The sequence below is a fragment of the Podarcis pityusensis genome, assembly GCF_964106645.2.
Source record: "Podarcis pityusensis genome assembly, chromosome: 5".
Lineage (NCBI taxonomy): Eukaryota > Metazoa > Chordata > Lepidosauria > Squamata > Lacertidae > Podarcis > Podarcis pityusensis.
This window is the reverse complement of record NC_138032.1, coordinates 38101050-38121487: the sequence shown is the minus strand read 5'-3', so window position 1 is coordinate 38121487 and position 20438 is coordinate 38101050. Positions and strand designations below refer to the sequence as shown.

The following is a 20438-nucleotide window of genomic DNA, read 5'->3' as shown; positions in this document are numbered from 1 at the left end:
CCCAAGGGTCTAAAGGCAGGAGTGGGGGAAGGAGGATGGGCGGGGGGGGGCAGGGAGAAAGGAAAACTCATGTCTGTAGTACATGATGGTGGGGATTACAGGAAGGCCTTGGTGTGGGGAAAAAGGGTTTCTGTGTATGGCAGTTTTAGTTCTTTGGTGGCTGGTGGCGGGGGGGAGCGAAGGGAGGAATTGGGGAAGCAGCAAGTGGAACTGGCAGGGGAGTGGTTAAGATGGCATTTAGAGATATGAGGGGGAATATGGGAGGGTTATTTAGGTGATGAGTGGAAGAAAGCTGGAAAGGAGGAGGAATTGGGATGGGGAAGGTGGAAGTGGATGGGGTTTAAAGGGCATGTGTTCCATGACTGAGCTGCAGCTCAATGTGGGCAATTCCAGCCTTGCAGTCTGTCTACACACTGAAGTACCAACATCAGTGCAATCATGCCTGGCCCAGCTTTTTAGGAAAAGGAGAGAGGCATTTCTCATTCAAATCTGAAAGTGTCCGATGAACTTCTCCACACCTCAAATCCTCCAACAACCAGCAGTGCATGGATGTTAAATTTCCGGACATTTTCGACAATCTTTTCCATGCATGTCTTGGGAAGCGTTCTGGCAAAACAAAAACAAAACAAGCTGTTAGAAAAGCTGCATCACGATGCCTGCCTCTTCCTGCTTTACCGCACCTGCTTAAGAATAGGATTGTCTTAGCACAGTGAAGGAAAAGAGAAGAGACGCCAATTCCATGAAGCAGGCAAAGAGATGCTTTGAAATCTTCCACGTTTAATTTGCTGCCTTACTTTCCAAATAACAGCATAAAGGCAAGCTAGAGCATGCACCAACGGCCAGCCTTTGATAGGATATGTTCTTTGCCAAGGGAGCAGAGACAGACAGGCTCACTCCCACAGACTGGCAAGTGCAAGTCATTTAGGAACAATGCACCTTTTGTATTGCTTCCTGCAGAATGAATGGCCTACTGACCAGCAAGAGGAAACATGCTTATTAAACCAACTTCCTACCACTTTGGCCATGCTAACAATTGAAGAGTACAGTCCAGATACTCTGGAAAAGACTCTTATGTTCAGATAAGCCCAGTAGAATAGGTACTTAGCCAGATAGCTCATAAAGATCTGTGGTCACTCTTCACCTGCAGAACTAAGCAGAAACGAGGCTGTCTATGTGAGGGAACATAATCCTGGCAGTTCACATAGCAGGTGGTTACTTCAGTCGCTACTCATCACACTCCCTTAAGAAATACTGTACTACACAAGTGAAGCAGGGTCAGTACAGGAAAGGGTAAAGATGTAACATGCAAAACTGTTACATTTGCAATGGCCTTGGAAATGATTTGGAAATGAGTTCATGCTTGCAACCTGTGACTATTCCAGCTATACAGTCTCTGCAATGGGATACAGCAGGGGTCAGCAAACTTTTTTTGGAGGGGGCAGGTTCACCGTCCCCCAGACCTTGTGGCAGGCACGCACCCAGCATTGGGGTCTTCTCTCTCTCCCCCAGCCCCTACCCCCCGCCTACCTATGGTGCTGCTGGCGCAAGGGCTGGCTGGCTCCGGAGAAGCGCTGTGCTCTCCCAACTGCGGCTCCTGTGCCTGCCCTTGCAAGCGGCAGAGGCTGTCGGCGGAGGGACAAGCGGCCCGAAAGGGCTGCTTCGGGCCGCTCATCCCTCCACCGCTGCCAGCCTCTGCCACTTGCAAGGGCAGGCACAGGAGCCGCAGTTGGGAGAGGCGCTGCCCTCTGCCAACCACGGCTCCTGTGCCTGCCCTTGCGAGCGGCAGAGGCTGGTGGCGGCGGCAAGAGCGGCCCAAAAGGTGCTCGCTGGCTCCGGAGAGGCACTGCCCAAAATGGCACTCAGCCAGCTCAGCCCAGCCCCCTTCCTCCTCTATGTAGGGCGGGCAAAAGGACAAGGAAAACCAGGAGGGAGGAGATGCCGCTATGTGTGTGTGTGGAAATGGTGCCCCACAAAAAAAATGGTGGCGCAGGAAAAAAATTAACAAAATTTTTTAAAAGAAGGAATCCACACGATTCACGGATTGTCTGTGGACCGGATGCTGAGGGCAATTGGGCCGGATCTGGCCCGTGGGCTGTAGTTTGCCGACCCCTGGGATACAGCAACAGCATGTACAGTGAAATTATCTGTTAAGCTGACACAGCACAGCTGAGACCGAGGACTGTAAGGAGACAAATCTCTGGAGGACTGAATTCCACAGGGATTCTTGACTGGCGAAACAGTCCAATGAAACTTGTGTCTGTAGCAGATCTGGTTTTGCATTCATTACCAGTTTAAATAAACCAGTTATTATAGAGGCCGCATGCACTTTATGGCAAGAATGTGCAACTGGTGAACATTATCCAAATTCATACTTGCAGTACACATTTTAAGATCCTCTGCCCCATATGTAATTTATAGATGAGTATTTGCATGCACGCAGACCCCATCAGGTTTCAGACGCAATCATCACCATTGCCATCACATTTCAAACCCTCACAAAATTTCAGAGCCCACAGGAATAAATGGCAAGCTCAGTAGGTCCCCCTGCCCTGTTTACCAGAAAGGAGAGCAATTTGGATGAGATAATGCTTCCTGTCTGATGGGACTCAAGTCTCATGACATTATTATGCAAACCCAAGAGTTTGCAACATTTAAGACTCACCCTTTCTAACATTGCACAACTTGATTATCAACCTAAAGCAGGGGTGGGAATCTTTTTTGGCTTCACCAATGAGATCCTTATTAGGATCTGCCTTGTGGGTCAAATTTGACAGGTGGCATCATTATGACATCACATGACTGATAGGTGGGCAGGCCTGCCCTATTGTCAAAAATCCCTTTCACCCCAATATTAAAGGCGGGGAGCAGGAAGAGGCTTCCAAAAGCCTTTGCAGGCCTCCCTAACCTTTACAGTTAGAGTGAGACTGGGGGATTAAAAGGGAAGCGGGGGAGGAACCTTGCAAAAGCCATTGTGAGCCTCCCACTTTAAGACTTGCAGCATGTGGGTGGCCTATAAAGAAATGAGAGAATGAAGCATGGCAATTCCACATTGAATAACTATTTTGGAAGCCCTCCAAATGAGACAATGAAGAATTGGCAAGGAAGTAGGAAACAGAAAATATTATGTTTGCTTATCATAGAGCACCAAAACATTCAGGAGAAGCAGATAAAGCATTCTATGAAAGAGAAATAAAATAAACAAAGGGCCATGAATTAACAATAATGAAGGATCCTGTAGAGATAATACAGGAGCATGATGACTGTCCAAGAAGTTCAGGCATGCACTTTCCATTTCCGACAGCTGAAAAAATAAGATAGAAGCTTGGCAATTTTAGGTTTGCGTCTAAGAAATGAAGAAGACAAATGACACTGGAATGTTAAAGGGGGAAAGTGTCTATGGAGAAAGCTGGTTATGAGATGACTATGGTAAGAAAAGAATATAGAATAGCAAAGAATGAGTACATAGAAAAACTGACTGTCATAAGCTTGGTATGTTATCAAGAGACCTTTCAGAGAAATATGTTGATATGTTGACAGTGGCCAGCAATTTTTAAGAATAAATCATACAGGAAAAACAACCACACAAACAATTAATTTCCACAACTGGAAGGCAGAGGTAAGATAAGCTGCAGGGGGAGAATTCTTAAATTACAATAGTTCTGTAATAAATTAAACAGTGATACATCCCTGATCACCTTCATGAAAGGTTGAGAAAGGTTTGCTCTGTTTTAGGTGAAGGACAATTGTGTAAAACTGCTATGCTATGTTTCTAACCACGCCTCAGGAAAGAGACGTCACCAGAACTCTTTAACTCTGTGAGTTCTGAAACCATTAACATGCACCCCCTGAGATAATAAACTAATTCCATTTTAGAACAAAAGATCCCTTGAAATGAGAGCCAGATTGCATGTGAGAATTGCAGGCTTGCATGCTCACTACACACTTCGTAACAGGTACCAACCTTTTGGAAGGTTTTACCTGTATCGTCCCCTCTTTGAACTCAGTCCTGCAATTTCTTCCCATCTGCAGAGAACCACTCTGTGGGCTGTCATGTCAGCTTACCTTTTGGTCCCCAGCATGGATCCTCCACGCCCTAGCCAGCCTGCAACATCGTGCCAGCCCACCTCTCGGATCTACGAGAAGAAACATTTCATTAGACCTCTCATGATTCGCCCAGCCATTCCCAACTGCACCAGGTTGTCTTCCAAACCTTGGATTTGAAAGTGAAAGCAGTGTGGTTTAAAAGAAGAAAGATCAAATTGATATTTTGCTTCCTGTTACAACCAACTCCGCCTCACCTCTCCCCCTTCCAATCAGAAATTCATAAATCATGGTGCCAGTTTTGCAGCACAAATAACAGCTGGAGTTCCAAATGAATGTTGCCCTGTAGATGCTCTACTTTACAAAGAAATGAGAACGACTAGTAGTCCGACAGGAGGGAGGACCTCCTCCCTTCCAATTAGAGAGACTCACCTGTCCTTTGCTCAAGCCTTCAAAGCCATCATTCACCACATACATTGTGTGGCCTTGGCAGATCCCAACACGCACAGCTGACCGGACTGCTGCATTCATGCCGGCTGCAGGGGCTCCCACATTCAGAATGGCAATATTGAAATTGCTCTGCCCGGAACAGAAACGGATAATAAACAGCTGGAAGAAGTCATTGTCAGCACTCAGAGGGTGCTGGGAGTGCAGCGAGCCCTTAGGAGGTACCTCTGCTACAAAGCAAGCTATGTAAGAGGACATTGTGCAACTTCCTTGTCCTGCAATACTTCAGGTAAGTATTTTGAGAACTTCAGACAAGATACTGAGTAGCCTTGGCTGAGATGTGCCTCACTTCCTTGCATAATCATCTCAAACAAGGTGGTCCAACTTTTCATACCAAGAGTACTTTGGCACAGAACCCAAGGGCTGCAAACTGCCTTGTTGCACAGGGGGAAGGAAGCAAGGCCAAAATTTGACACCCCCTCTCAGTCCTTGCACTGCCTTCCCAAAACTGGCTAAGTGAGGCACAGGTCTTTGGGAAGGAACTGTGAGGCTCTGGCAGAGTCCTAGAGTCCTCCCACCTTCTTCCTAAAGCTGGGAAAGCACTACCTAGGCTTTGGGAAGGAGGAAGGAGGACTCTAGGACCCTGCCAGAGCATTGCGTTTCCTTCCCAAAGTCCAGAACCTCACATAACCAGCTTTGGGAAGATAGCATGAGGGCAGCGGCGGGGGGCGGGGGCGGGCGGGAATCAAATGTTGCTGAGGGCTGCCGAAAAAGGCCACACGCTGGACTACCCTGATCTAAAAGAAATGACAGGAAGACCATATATCAACATAACAATTACAGTTCACAAAGTCTTTGCCTAACTTTTGGCTGTAGAAGAGGGTCAAGTTTTTCCACCCTGTGCAAGGAGTTCAGAGCTCCATATAGCAGCAGCAGCATTGGGTCCTACTTTCAGCTGCCCTCTCCATCTCTTTGCACCTCTGTTCAGGCGGCTCAGGGAGTCAGGCATAGCACTGCTGCCTATGTCCCTGGGATGAAGCACATATGAGGGCTGCTGGTGTTTCCTGCAGAAGCCAGAGGTTGCTTCTGCATTCCTTTGTTTGACCCTTGAGCAAAACAGATGGCAGCTCTTTCCTGGTCTGTAAGGACACATCCGACCTCTATTGAAAAAGGCTGGGCATGCAAGCAACTGCTTTGAGGTTGCGAGCATCTGCAAGTGGGAGGGGGAGATGTCCAAGAGACAGCACTTCTTTTGTGACTGTATTGGAAACCTTTATTGGATATACAGTGTGGATTCTAGAATACACAGGAAGACATTGCTTTTACTGTCTGTGAACATAGAATGCAAGTGCAATTTGTGGACATTTTTTAAAACCTTGCATTGTATCCAATGCTGTGCCAGCAGGGTTCCACTAGTGCAACAGGACTTCCGCTCCCTTTCCTACCCTGATGGGTTCCCAAAAGCAGCTCTGGAGGGTCCCCCAATATAATTTTGAGTGTGTGCAGGGGGCTGGTGGGGACAGGAGAGGAGGTTCCATTGCACACAGAAGTCCTTTTTGGAGCTGCAGCATTGTATAGGTCCGTCCATCATTAAATGTCCAGATGCACCCTCTTGAGGCCTGCTTCCTGCTGCCTTGGGACTTTTGATTTGTGCTTGTGCACACAAATTTATTTATTTATTTATTTATTTATTTATTTATTTATTGGTGGCTTTTTCAAACACTTTCCTTACAAGGAGCTCACAAAAACAAATTAATAACAAAAGCAACATGCTTACAACATGCAACAACAAACAACAGATCATGATAAATATGGAAACATTAAAACAGTAAAAGAAATAACAGCTATTCCTTTCACACTGCAAGAAACCTGCAGAACAAAATCTGTTTCTCTTTGCTTCCTCACCTTTTCCATTGCAGGCTTCTGGTGTGCAAGAAGCTTGTAAATGTTCCAGTTGTTTTCAAAACTCCTGGTAAAACAAGCCCACAATTATATTGGTAATCTTTTATCGTAAGAAACAACCAAAGCCAAGTCTAAGAGACAGAGAGAAATTCTCTTCTCTTTCTTACTTGGACTCTAGAATGCTCCTAAGATGCGCAACACCTTCAAACGTGAACCTCTTTTTAATTCCTTCCAGAAAATGTACCATCACTGAAGTGCATTGTGGATGTAACTTCTCAAATTTAATTTAGCTTTTGCCTGAAAGTGCTGACCTATGGAATCTTCCACCTATTTCAATTAAGGTAAGTGAATTTTCTACTCATGCATCTTAAAGCATGCTCAGACCTTTTAACTTATATTTGTTTAAACAAAAAATACACACAAGAATATTTGCACTCCCAAAAACAGTCTTAAATTGCTACTCCTGTGTCTCCTTGCCAGGAAGATCACTTAAAGCAGGCTTCCTAATTCTCAGGGAAATTTAGCTATTGCTGGACTCCTTCAGCTATTGTTGTATTCCAAGTACCATTAGCCCCAGCCAGCATGGCCAGAGGTCAGCGATGATCGAAGCAAAAGTCCAGCAACATCTGGAAGGTCACAAGTTCCTCATCTTTGCTCAATCTGGTGTCTTCCAGATGTTTTGGACAGCACAAAGTGGGGAAGGCTGCCTCCCCACTGTGTACAGAATAAATTATTGCCTTGTTTTGCTGCAACTGGTTATCAGTCATTTCCTAAATAAGTTATGTTTCTGTTTTCAAAAAAGGCTGATAGTTTATCTAAGCCTTGAGTCTGCTATAGCAGTCACTGTGACACTGTCTTATAGGTGACAGGAAAAAGTGTTAGCCTGCAGTTCCTTTCTTAAGCATTAAGGACTTACTTAAAAGAGTGGCACGACCAGAATACTGGTCAAAAAATTCCCTCTATCTCTGATGTCTAGACTTTCAGTGACATTGCTTACGTAACCAAAAGGGCGCCATCCATGCATGAGGAAAAAGAGCAGCAGAAAAGGGAAATGATGGAATGGAGTGGCTAGAACCCTAAACAGAACCAATTCTCACCGCAACATTTTGCATAATTCTGCCCCCCCCCCCATTTTAGTTCCAGTTATGGAGAGATCCTGCCATTGAATGAGTGACCAGAACATACAGTATGTATGTATGTATGTATGTATGTATGTATGTTGTATGTCCACCCAAGTAGTAGTGGAACGGGGTTAAAATAGGAAGAAAACCAACTGCTCGCAATCCAAAACATGTGTGAGATTTATTTGATTCTCGTGAACCAATGATCCATGAAGAAACAAGGTTAGACACTTAAGACGCCCATGTTGCTATTAATGTCAAAAAGATGGGCCAAGTGGGTTGCAGTAGAAAGGAGAATGAAGGAAAAGTAACCATCAGCTCTGATCATTTGGCTCACAATAAATAGGACTGGCCATCAGAAGTTGAAAAAAGAGCACAGATCCACTAAACATCTAGAGATTTCCTCAGACTGTGAATCATGGCTATGGGTTGGGGAGTCAGGGTTTCTCTATGGGCAGGAAAAAAGAGGTAAAGAACTTCTGTAATATTAGAGGAGTTTTTAATGCTTTTTTTGTACCTGACTTCACATTTCCTATGAAAAAACACCTTGGAAATGTTAAGAAAAGAGAACTGAACAAATGAGTAGCAAGTTCTTGTCTTTGCTACTAAATACCAAAGGTCTACAGCAAGACTTGCCTTCATAAGTGTTGTTATTTTAAATGTTAATATAAACAAACAGATGAGAGGAAATTCAATTTCCACCCAGATCCCAGAAACATCTCTTACCTCCCTCTGAGCTGAATTGCTTCATCAAATCTTTTGTCATCCATTGCTTTCTGGACATCTTTGGTCTATAAAGATATTGTGGAGGTAGGGGGTTAGAGAATCATAGCGAGGCTCTAGTAGAAATCTAATAAAACAGTGAGATTAATTCATCTTCTGCCAATTCCTTTTCAGGACATTCACGGACACACTCATCGGAGGGCCATTTCAGGCACAGAGAAAAAAGTGGCATAAAAAAGGGAGGCTGGAAGGACCAAAGGATTGCAAGAACCCCTAAGGGAGATGCATTGCCTTTCTACCCTCTTCCCCAGAAAGGCTGGGCCAGGGCAAATCAAGAAAAAGAACTCTCCCAGGGAGAGTTCGCTGGCACAGCCTGTTCCATCATGTATGCCCGACTCCAAATGTGTATGGCACTGAAAAGGCATGGTTCAGGCGCTCTGGAGGTTCTGCGCTCAAAAATCCAAAACCATACACCCACAAACTCCATGTTGATGGGTCGCAACAAGTTATGCATGCATAGTTGATTTGGGAAGTGGTTTTTTTTATTTTAAAAATCTATTTTATTTTGTCAAAAACCGGAAGAAAATGGTTATTCTGGTTAATTATGTTTTTAAACAGTGCTTCATCCCAAAGGATCCCAAGGTGGTAAACAAATGCTCCAATAATATACAACACGTAGTAATATTAAAACTATAAAGCAGTAAGTATCGGGGTGGCGGGGAGTAGTATATACAATTTTGCTGCAGACAGACCAACCCTTAAGCTCACATATCCCTGAAAACCTGGAAAGGAAAAAAAATCATTTCCCCAGTGTGTTGAAAAGCTGACAATATGAGAACAGCTATATCTCCACTGAGAGGGAACTCCACAACTAGAGTGTAGTATGACAGAAAAGGCCCAGCATCACCACAGACCAGGGCTCAGCCATCAATGGGACCATAATAAGCCTTCCTTGAAGAGCTTGACTCAGGCCTCATGGAAAAATATGGGGACAAAAGACAACTGGGCAGCTATATATAAGGGTGCAGAAGCATGGGGAGAGGCTGGTACCTATGCTAATCAAGGCTACATTCAGACATGTTGTTTTTTCTCTTAATTTGATTATAACGTTAGATTTCTTATGTTTCTTTTACGTTGTAGCGCATTATGGAACTGTGGCTTTTCAATCAGCATACTACCATGCCATGCTAAAGTTTAATGGTGGGAAAGGACACGTACACTGGGATGCCACCTTAGATTTCGTCGTGTGCAGTTACGACACAAAACTCCTGCAATTTTCCATGTGAACAGGGTTGCAAATGGACTCTTTTGGTAGAAACAGTTAAAATGGAAATCAGTGCTAAACTTCCACTAGATTTCCAGAGGTGGTTTTTATGTTGTATAAAAGATCACATAAAACAGGGGAATGAGCAGGTAAGGAAATGTAACAAAAAGAAAAAAAGAAAAAGCAACCCCAACTACAGAATGCAAGCTTAGTTATACAGTGGTGCCCCGCAAGACGAATGCCTCGCAAGACGAAAAACTCGCTAGACGAAAGAGTTTTCCGTTTTTTGAGTCGTTCCGCAAGACGAATTTCCCTATGGGCTTGCTTCGCAAGACGAAACGTCTTGCGAGTTCTTGCAAGTTTGTTTCCTTTTTCTTAAAGCCGCTAAGCCGTTAATAGCCGCTAAGCCGCTAATAGCCGTGCTTCGCAAGACGAAAAAACCGCAAGATGAAGAGACTCGCGGAACGGATTAATTTCGTCTTGCGAGGCACCACTGTACCTCCTACCCACTGGAAATCTAGCAAAACCTCATACCATGTTTTCAGATTTCTTTCTACATAGGCTATTTTTCTTGTTTGTTTCAATGAAAGCAAATAGTTTTGGTATTCCGTCTCAGATGTCATATTCCCTCTACATATGCACAGTTCCCGACCCCCTCAGAGAACCTTCCAAATATCTGCTTGTTTGCTGATTATCATCATCATGTGTCAACTGTGAAGTTCCCTGTCACCCCACACACATGTATAAAAATGAAGGCCTCCCCCCCCCCCCCAATGCTGTGCTTCTCCACACTGCATATATTTGGCTTCTATGATCATGTGAAATACTCACCACTTGCACACATTCCATTAAGGGTAGGCGCACTGACTGGTTCCCGGAGAGACTGACCACACAGGCAGGAGTGTCTGGTGTTGCTTCCAGCAGTGCCATCACAGCTTCCATCCCCATTTTGCTGCTCTGGGAGACACACAATGCATTTCCAGAGACAGTCAGCTATGTATACCTTGCATATTTAGGCACATACCATGTCTCTTTGGGATTCTGCAGGACAACATGCTTTGGAAAGTTGGAGCCTTGTCTCACCAAGCACTGGAAATCATACTTCACCACTTCAAAAATGTGTATGTGTTTCAATGTAAAAACCACTGAGACAGAAAGATGGGGTAATTGTGACGCTAACAAATGCCCACGGTTTTCACATCAGCAGCAGCACACAACCTGTATAATATGCATCTCCTAAAGTTACAAAGCAGCAAGACTGCAAAGAAGTGCTAATGGGAAAAGGCTTGCCTTGGAGACATATAAAGAAACAAAAGACTCCCAGCAGCAGGAATATGAACTGAGATGATAGAAAGAGCCAGTATTCAAAGTTTCCTCTAACAGAAAACACTCTTCCCGGGTGTTCACACATTAGGAGCAGCACAGAATGGCTTTGGTCCACAGCCGCTCCCTCTTACCCAACAAAGTTCTGCAGTGCTATCTGACACGTTCTCATAACAGCTGTTTTTCCAAACTGCTGTATTTTCTCTCTTCTTAGTGCACGTTGCTAACTATCATGTCGACCGATCTTGTTTAACAGGCCTAGAGAGCCACCTCTTCAGAGGAAACTGAATACGTGCAACTAATTGGGTTGTTTGCTTTACTGAGAAACGGAAATCTGTCTTTTTCTGTTAGTTCCCATTCTTGGTAGTGGCAGATAGGAGCAGCCTTTACTCTGAGGGCAGTGCTTCCTCTGGGTCACAGGGTCAGCTTGCAAAGATGCCAAGGAGGGCACTGCCAGGCTGCACCAGAAGCTAAAAACAACTCCTCCTATCCTGTAGTACTGGATAAACCAGCAGTTTGCAAAATTCAGCTCTCGAAACACCAGGTTGACCAACTGGACAAATATTACTGTAAAAACACATCTAATGGACCATTTCCGAAAGAGAAAACATGAAGAAGATGGGACAGAAGGTCATCCCCAGGTCTTAGAATGGTCTAGCCTACAAATGCAGAAAAATATTCACCCACTCCTTTCTTGCGGCACAGGAATTCCAGATGCGATTTTCCTACCCTGTTTAATAGTGTGTGTTTTTTTGTGGGGTGGGAAAAGACTGTCTCGTTTCAATACCACTAAGAGTGCAGGGAATCCTCTGGAGCAGTGGGAAAGGTTAAGACAAAAAGAAAACCATGACCTAATGAAAAGCCTCTCCTTCCAAGACCAGTCCTAAACAAAGAGGAAGGCAAAAGAGAGAATAGAAAAAAGAAGTAGCTAAGTATTCTGAGCTCTGAATGGAGCTCTGCTAAGAATCTTGCTTTTGACCAGCCAAGACCAGGCAGGGAGAGTTCCTAGCCCTTGCATTATTTACAAGTTAACTACGGCTTGCAACAAGATGTGACACTATCTTGAAAGTGAAGACTGCCCCATCCCTGCATTGATGAAGAATACTGAGATCCTGGAAAATTTCAAGGTTAACAAAGGTTTCTAATAGTGTTAAATAGAAATGGATCAGGCATTCTACACAATGGAATGAAGAACACAAGGCTGTCTCTACGATGCACAGCAGGGTTTATTGTTCAGACAGGACTAAGTCACACCCAGAGATCTAGAAACACTAGCCTAAAAGAAGGTCCAGGAAGCCTCTGGATTTAACACCAGAGCCTGCAAAACCAGGACAATTTTTCTGTTTGCTTCCGAGTGGCCAAGCCAAGAATAAACAAAGCAAACACCATGAAGGGTGCAGAAAATGCCTTCTTGCCATCCAGTCTACTGCATTTGCCTATTGTGAGTTCTGCATGCCAGTTTTGAAAGAGGACTTGCAGTACAACATACCAGCAGTGTTTCCTTTTAGTTATGGCTTATCTCCACCTATATACAGTGGGGCATAATGCTCGACCAGTGTGGGCGACTGATTTCTAAATGGCAGCAGGGCACATGCACTCAGTCTGTGAGGTTCCTGCTTTTTTTCAGGGTCTTCAGCTCTGACTCGCCTTTCTGCTGCTAACACAACGGCACTTTACCAAGAGAGTGAGAAGCCATTCCTTAGACATACCCTGAACATGCCAGACATCTAGCAAAAGAAAAAGAAAAAGAGTAACACTTACCAGGACACGATCAAATGCTGAGGGGGTCCCACCACGCTGCACGTGGCCAAGCACAGTCACACGAGTGTCGAAACCCAGGCGCTTGACAACCAGCTGATCAGAAAGTGGGGGAAGGGAGAAAGAAAATCTGGAGTTAAAGTATGCTTACAGCTTCCCTGTACCAGATTCCCTGGTAAACTGGGAGAGGGGCTCTAGGTCAGACATTTATTATTACCATCATTATTACTATTATTATCAATTTATTAATCACCTTCTAAACTACTGTCTCAAAGCAATTTACATGATGAAAAATTGCTAAAACCACAAATATAATAAATACATTTAAAACAAGACTAAAACCCTGTCAAGTGAATACTCATAGCAAAGACCCATTTATCCAGCTGGGAAAGCCTCCTGGAACAAAATGCATTCAGCTGCTTGTGGAAAATGCAGATAGTAGGTGCCAGTCGTATATTGACAGGAATGCTGTCCCACATAAGAGGGGTGGCCACAGTAAAAGCCCTGCTCCAAGTTACCATAGGGAAGGCTTCTGGTACTTATAGGAGAGACTCTCTTGTGGACGGCAGTGATTTATTGGGTGTGTAAGGGTTAAGGCGGTCTCTCAAGTAACTTGGTCCTAAGCTGTATAGGGACTTGTATGTTAGTACTAACACCTTGAACATGGCCCAGTAGCCAACTGGCAGCCAGTGCAAATCCTGCAAGCAAATTGTTTGCCCCACAAGCAACCTAGCCGCAGTTTTCTGCATCAGCTACGGCCTCCAGATCCACTCCAACAACACATGTAACAACACATAGAGTGCATTGCAGTAATCCGTGAGGTTGCCAATGCAATGTTTACATCTGCATTGAAGCTGCAAATGCCCACTTTAAAATTCTCCGGAGTGATTCAAAGCCCGAAGAAAGCTGGGAAGCCCAAGTGAAAAATGGACAGCTGTCAAGTTCACAGGATATTTTTATACTCAAGATAGTTCCAAAATATGGAAAAGCCTCTTTTCTAAGAACCGTGTGCTGAAAAATACTTTCACTGCTATGGCTCTACAACATTAATCAGTTACTTACATCCTTCACATAGTTAGAAGTGATTGGTTTTCCATTCCTGTCTATGGCACCTTCAGCGATGATGATAATATTCAGCCGGGATCCTCTGCTCCGGGTCTATCCAAAGAAAAATATGGAAGCCAATGACTGATCCATCAGGGAAAGGCAAGAGGCTAAGTTAACGGAGACTCTCTCATAAGCCTAACATTAACACCTTAGGCTTGACAGTCAAGCCTTTCCCCATCAGCAACTTTGCAGTTCAGGGATGGGGAAGTAATGGTTCTCCAGGTGTTGCTGCTCTACAGCTCCCATCACTTTTGACCATGGTGATGCTGGCTGGGGCTAACAGGAGTTGGGGGTGTCCAACAATATCTGGAGGGCCAAATGTTCCCTGCCCCTGTTGTAGTTCCTGCCTGCTGAGAAAGGATGACTAAAGGCAGCTAGGTGGTTCGGTATCTAATACTAAGATATTAAGAATGGTCTGCTGGATCAGGTCAGTGGCTCTTCTAGTCTAGCATCCTGCTCCCATAGTGGCTAATCAGATGCCCATGGGAAACCTGGAAGCAGGGCCTGAGCACCACACCGCTCTCCCCTCTTGCAGTTTCCAGCAACTGGTATTCAGGAGCATATTGCCTCCAGGAGTTGAGGGAGAATGCAGCCAGGGTGGCTAGCTTCTGATAGCTTCATCCTCCATGAATTTGTCGAATCCTTTTTTAAAGCATCCAAGTTGGTGGCCATCACTGCCTCTTGCAGGAGTGAATTCCATGTGCTTCGCGAAGGAGTATTTCTGTCCCAGATCTTCCAACATTCAGCTTCATTGAATGTCCTCAAATTCTAGTATTAGAGGAAGAAAAGCTTCTCTCGATCCACCTTCTCTAAACTAAAAAGCTGCCAATCCTCAACTCTCTCTCTCTTGAGATCCTGTCCTTTTCCCCCCAGCTCCATGCCTCTCTCGGCCAGCTTTTCCTACCCAGTGTCACCTGCATTTATCTGCAGTACAGCATACACACAAAGGAAGGTCTTCCACAAAGAGCAACACATCAGCAGCACAGAGAGCTCTGGAATGCTGCTGTGAGCTGGTGCACAGTGCATTAATAGATCTGATCCTGTAAGCTCTCTGGAAAGAAATATATGGCCCCATCAACTTAGATGCAGCCACTAAAGAAGAGAATATAAATGAAATGCCCCCCCCCATTTGTACTCATCAGAGAAAGAGCACACAATTTCATTTTTGTTGTGCAACAGATCTCACCGACACCCACCTCACCAAGCCTCTCACACATGAAATCCTCCCAGTCATCCTCAGGAGGTGACTCAGGGATGAAAAGCCAGTCTGCACCAGAAGCCAAAGCTGAAACTAATGCAAGGTACCTGCAGAGGAAGAAGAGAGTCAGCTTGTGAATAATGAACCCGGGGGTATCAATCACGGTGAAAGATTTGTGAGATGGGTGGGTGGGTGGCAGGCATATACCCATGTTTAGATTTAATCCCCTAACTGGAAACCCAGGTCTCCCTCAACGAAAAAAATAACAAGAGAGCTCTCTCCTTACCCACAGTGCCTGCCCATCACCTCCAGCACAAATGTTCTCTGGTGACTGCAAAGCAAAATAAGAGAGTAAAGACTTGTCCAGATGGTCATTCAGTGCATGCTTCAGTTGCATCTTCTCATTAGTGCAGTATTTACACACACGTTAGCTGGACAGGGGAAGAGACAGCATCAATGCTGGGAGCACGAGCCCACAGATGTGCTTGAGAGCTTGCTGCTGGTGAGCACATATTTCATTTTGTCTTTTCCCTCCAGTCTCTTAGGCCTTTGAAGGGGACTCTCCCAGGCCTTGGGCTGACTTTGGAAAGAATCAAAAAGTCTCCAGACTTAGGATAAAACATCTTGCTGCTTACTCAGCAAACCTAACTGCGACAGGAATGAGCACCTGAAGTCGCATGCACATCGGAAGTGCTCAGAAGGATGTCACAATTAAGACTCCACATTCTCTTGCAGAGGGAGGAGCAACCAAAATCTGTAGAGCCTAGGTTAGAAAATGAGCCACACCAGGGAGGAGTGAGCAGGGAGGTACTGTGCTGCTGCTTCTCCTCCACCTCTCTGGAACAGTGTAGGGTTGCGCATTTTAGCCCAGGAAAGATGCAGTGCACTGCTACTTGTGGAAGGAGCAGAAGGCTGCTGAGGCAGTGGCTGCTTGCCTCTGAAGATCAAGGAAGGCAACCAGGTCTTGCTTCTGAACCATTTGGGCAAGCAGATATTGCTTATATGGTGCCTCCAGCACAGGAACTCCAAAGTGAAACAGTGCTCATGTGGCAAAGACTGCACATGTCGTGCAGGCAGGTAGGGATTCACATTTTCTTAGCAACATGTTGCTGAATGAGTGGGGAGAAATATAACATCTCAGCAACACAAGTGTCATCTTTGATGAAGACATCTGTGTACTTGGCTAATGAGTTCCTTTTATAATGCAAGGAAAAATGCCAAGGGTGGCATTCAACTAAGGTTTACTCAGAATATACTCAATGAAAATGACTGTTAGGTCCATTGATTTCAATGGCGCTAACTTAATTGTTCTGGGTGGTGCAATATCTGGGAAGGCTCTAATAGGGAGTTAGCCCCAGAAAAGCAGGTTCATCACACCTACACACCCTTTGGAAAAACGCTTCTGCAGGGCAGGAACTAACTGCTGGTTACATAGCTCTCAGGCTTGTCCTAGGCATGCTGCAGCCTTTTGTAAAGGAAGATAGGAAGCAAAAGACCTGAGAAATCATTTGCTGACCTCTGGGCAGTAGTGGTGATTGCGTCAATCACCTCCATGATACGGTGCAGGGCAGAGTCAGTGCCAATGGTCATATCTGTACCACAGAAATCGTTGTCAATGGAGCCCACCAGGCCCACAATGTTTAAATGACAGTATGTCTGAGACACCTCCTCAGTGATCTTCCCTGAGGAAGAAAGAGAAAGAGAAAATATTAACAAATGGATATGAATGAGAGATGGTCTGTCTAGGGAAAGGACTATGGAAATGACAATTACATATGAAGAGAACATATCCTAAAGTAGAAAATAGGATGGTGTTAGCCCAACTGGAAATGGTTAATTGTTAATTTGAGTGAAGTTATATTTCTTTCCTATTAACTTGAGACTGTAAATGAGATTATAACCTTAATGTCTTTTCAACTTGATTTGCAATTGCATCTTGATAATCTGAAAACCATAATCTGGCACTGATACTAGCTTGATTGCAGAATCATGTTTTTAACTAGGGGGAAAAAAGAATTTTAAGAAGGAGCAGGGCAGCAAATTAAGCCCCACAAATTAAGTTAGCATTGACTCCACTAAGACGGAAAGCTTTCTAAATGCAAGTATAACTAGCCTCATATACTAAATGTGTTACTATTGTGTAATTTTTAGAGAGATGAAAAAGCCAGACTCATTTGTTACTTGATTGTTTCCTTTCAAACATCTTGGCCATGGATACACAATATCATGTAACTGAATCACTGGCAAATTTTGTATTCTAAGCTATAAAGATTGCTACGCAACTTTTTGCAGAATTAAGGAGTGCTCATCTTTAACTTAACTGCCTGGCGTGCTCTGGTCCATGGGGTCACGAAGAGTCAGACACGACTGAATGACTAAACAACAACAACAACAACGTCTTTAACTTTGCTCTATTTTGTTCTTTTAAAAAAATCATGAACAATGTAGTGTTTATAGACACTCTTGTATATTTGAGTTTCTTTTCCTCTCCATTGTATGAAATTGAAGGTCTGCAAACTTGAACAGTCCTCAGTGGTCAGGCTCCTGTGTGTTTATTTCTGTGCTACTGAAGGTCCCTTCTGCTCACTGCATGCATGTATTGAGGAATGAAAGGGTAAGTGGGTGTGTAATTGAATGTAAAACATAGTCACAGTAAGTTTCAAGGCCCTTCATAGTGATAAACTTTCACAGAAGGTTGAAGTTGTAAAGACAATCCTGCCAGGGAGGGAGGTTGGGGAAATTAAATGGGGGAAAAGCATGTATATGAAACTGCTTCAGAACGAGTTTTTAATGCCCCATTTTCCTTCCTCATACCGTGTAGTGTTTTTGTACTGGTAACCTGCATCTTACGGTTCTTTTATTCACGTGATCGTAGCTTTGCATGGAAGCTGAAATAAATAAATGGACAGCGAAGGAAATCCAGTCTCTATTTATTTATCCCCACCCCTGTGAAAGTTGAAATTGCAGGCTTATCCAGCTTTGGGAAGGCAGTGCAAGGGCTCTGACAGCATCCCAGGTCACCTGTGAGGTCCATGCCCAGGATACAGTAAGTTGTAAGGGAATCAAGCAGGACGTTTTACTCATGACACCCACCCACCCCCGTTTTTGTTTTTATTTTTGAACTGACACTCAACATTTTGAAGATATTGAGCAATGGATGCTCTGTCCTCAGTGGACTGTGAGTGGGTGGGGTTAAACCAAACCTTTTTTTTGGCAGGGGGTACCTCTACAAACCTAGCATGCTGATACATCTCTCTTGTTTCTCAAAGGCTCAGTTTTGGCTCCAATTCTATTGGCCTTTACCATGTGGGTTCATTGTTAGGGGGATTTCTAACATCCAAGACTGCTATTGGGATTTCTCTGATATAGGCATCAGGTTGACTCACTGGAGTAGTGCTCTGAAGGGGACTAAGGTTCACACGTACCTTCTTTGACCAGTTCCTCCAAAAGACCACCCCACTCCGAGCGGAATATATTTGCACCAGTCAGGCTTCCGTCCCCACCAATGACGCACAAGTTGGTGATGCCGTGCTGCACCAGGTTGTAGGCAGCCTGGAGGCGGCCCTCCCGGGTTGTGAAAGCTTTGCAGCGGGCACTGCCAATGATGGTGCCACCCTACAAACGAAGAAACCAGGTGAGAAAGGAAGTTCAGAAGACAAATCGGAAGTCAGCAGACAGATCCACGGATAAGCACAAAGGTCATCAACATCTCGAAGGGCTGGGAGTTCCAACAGGAATAAAGCATGGGGACTTTCTACATCTGGGTTGGGGTTCCCCTCCAGGTGTTGGATTACAAGTCCAACCACTCCCAGCTGGAATGGCCAATGAGAGCTGTGGCCCACCAAACCCCAGAGGGCTACAAGTTTCCCAACCCTGTTCTAAAGAGAGATACTGTTTAAAAGATGGTTTCTTTGAAGTTCCAGATTCAAGCAGAATTGGATTGCTATATCCTCTAAATACAGAAGGCATATGCCACATCGGCCCAAGAAGTGCAGGATTCTTATTTCTAACCTGATGTACCAGGGGGCTCCAGTGCTAGTGGGTATGAAGATAAATGCAACAACCCCAAGGCATGGGATTACCCTGATACACCGTTATGTATACTGAAATGCGAAGAAGGGATATGGAAATGTCTCTTTCTCTATCCAGTCATGCTGCTGCCAGAACGGTGATCTTCAGTGGACTTGGTGTTGCAGTTTTTATAAATCATGTACTGTTGCAGTCCTTATAAATCATTTTATTGATAAACAGCAGCTCTGACTATTGCTAATAATAATAATAATAATAATAATAATTTATTATTTATACCCTACCCATCTGGCTGGGTTTCCCCAGCCACTCTGGGCGGCTTCCAACAAAGCATAAAAAACAGTAGTCTGTTAAACATTAAAAGCTTCCCTAAAGAGGGCTGCTTTCAGATGTCTTCTAAAAGTCTGGTAGCTGTTCTTCTCTTTGACATCTGGTGGGAGGGTGTTCCACAGGGCGGGTACCACTACCGAGAAGGCCCTCTGCTTGGTTCCCTGTAACTTGGCTTCTCGCAGTGAGGGAACCCCCAGAAGGCCCTCGGCACTAGACCAGGTAGAACGATGGCACTAGTCCAGGTAGAACGATGGGGGTGGAGACACTATGTAATATGTACCACTGAACAGCTGACTTCACTATCAGGCAACTCTCCTTTTGAAAGGGTCTTGGACAACACAGCTAGAGGAGCACAGGCCTGGCCCAGTCTGTGTGCTGCAACCCAGCCAAGTGTGACAAATCTGCTCTGTCCCCTACCATAACACAGGGGCATCTCTCATTTCACTCAAAATCACTCCTGCCCCTTGATCAGTGTTCAAAACTTACATTGTTCTAGGTTCATTTTGCGACAGGGAATTTCATTAGCGCGAGCAGTTTCTGAGTTATGGGCGCAAAAATGCGCCTAAGATTTCAGATTAAAACTGCAGAGTGGAAGAAAAGGAGCACCTTTTTCTGCCTCCCCACTTCCAGCTACTCTCTGAAGACTGGAGAAGACACCCTCTTAAGAATATTAGGGGGTTGAGCAGGGGAAGGACTAGACCATGTGAAAAATGAACATAATAGTTTTAGCTGCAGTTCATTCATTTTCAGCTTTGTATTCTTGTTATAAAAAAGCGCACCTAGACATTCTGTTGTTGTGCCCATAACCTAGGTTTAAGGTGCCATTTAGCTCCTGGCTTTCATATCTCAGTCTCTAACACTGCCTTCGATGCTCTTCACACAAAACTGCTGCTCAGTAGGATCTCCTGCTGGGATCCTCACAATGTTGATGAACGCTGCTGTGACAGGGGAAATGATCTTTCTGAATGCCATCCCCACTCTTGAACAGCACAAGAGCTACGGGAATAGCACCACAAACTCCATTGAGCTAAAACTCCAGACTATGACCAACAAGCGTCACTTTAGAGCAAGAAAACAAGAGGGGGTAGAGGAACACAACAATGAGGGATGCAACTGTTACTGGAATAAATACAAAGAGCAATGTGCTGTGAAGGTCTGTAGAGGGAGAACATGCTGTTAGCACAGTTAAGATTCC

The 20438-nt window shown here is 44.6% G+C and overlaps 1 protein-coding gene across 3 annotated transcripts in view; it reads right to left on the bottom strand.

The window, feature by feature from the left end:
- Window positions 1-20438, bottom strand: part of PFKL (phosphofructokinase, liver type) — a 41332-nt gene that overhangs the window by 7597 nt on the left and 13297 nt on the right. For all 3 annotated transcript variants that reach the window (XM_081007277.1, XM_081007276.1, XM_081007278.1), the window contains exons 4-15: window positions 18310-18499; window positions 16401-16566; window positions 15171-15215; window positions 14883-14991; window positions 13642-13737; window positions 12583-12675; window positions 10330-10455; window positions 8238-8302; window positions 6394-6457; window positions 4474-4620; window positions 4063-4133; window positions 519-606 (exon numbers count right to left, since the gene is read on the bottom strand). In XM_081007277.1, the coding sequence (XP_080863403.1) occupies window positions 519-606; window positions 4063-4133; window positions 4474-4620; window positions 6394-6457; window positions 8238-8302; window positions 10330-10455; window positions 12583-12675; window positions 13642-13737; window positions 14883-14991; window positions 15171-15215; window positions 16401-16566; window positions 18310-18499 (1260 nt within the window). The remainder of the gene's footprint in view (window positions 1-518; window positions 607-4062; window positions 4134-4473; window positions 4621-6393; window positions 6458-8237; window positions 8303-10329; window positions 10456-12582; window positions 12676-13641; window positions 13738-14882; window positions 14992-15170; window positions 15216-16400; window positions 16567-18309; window positions 18500-20438) is intronic.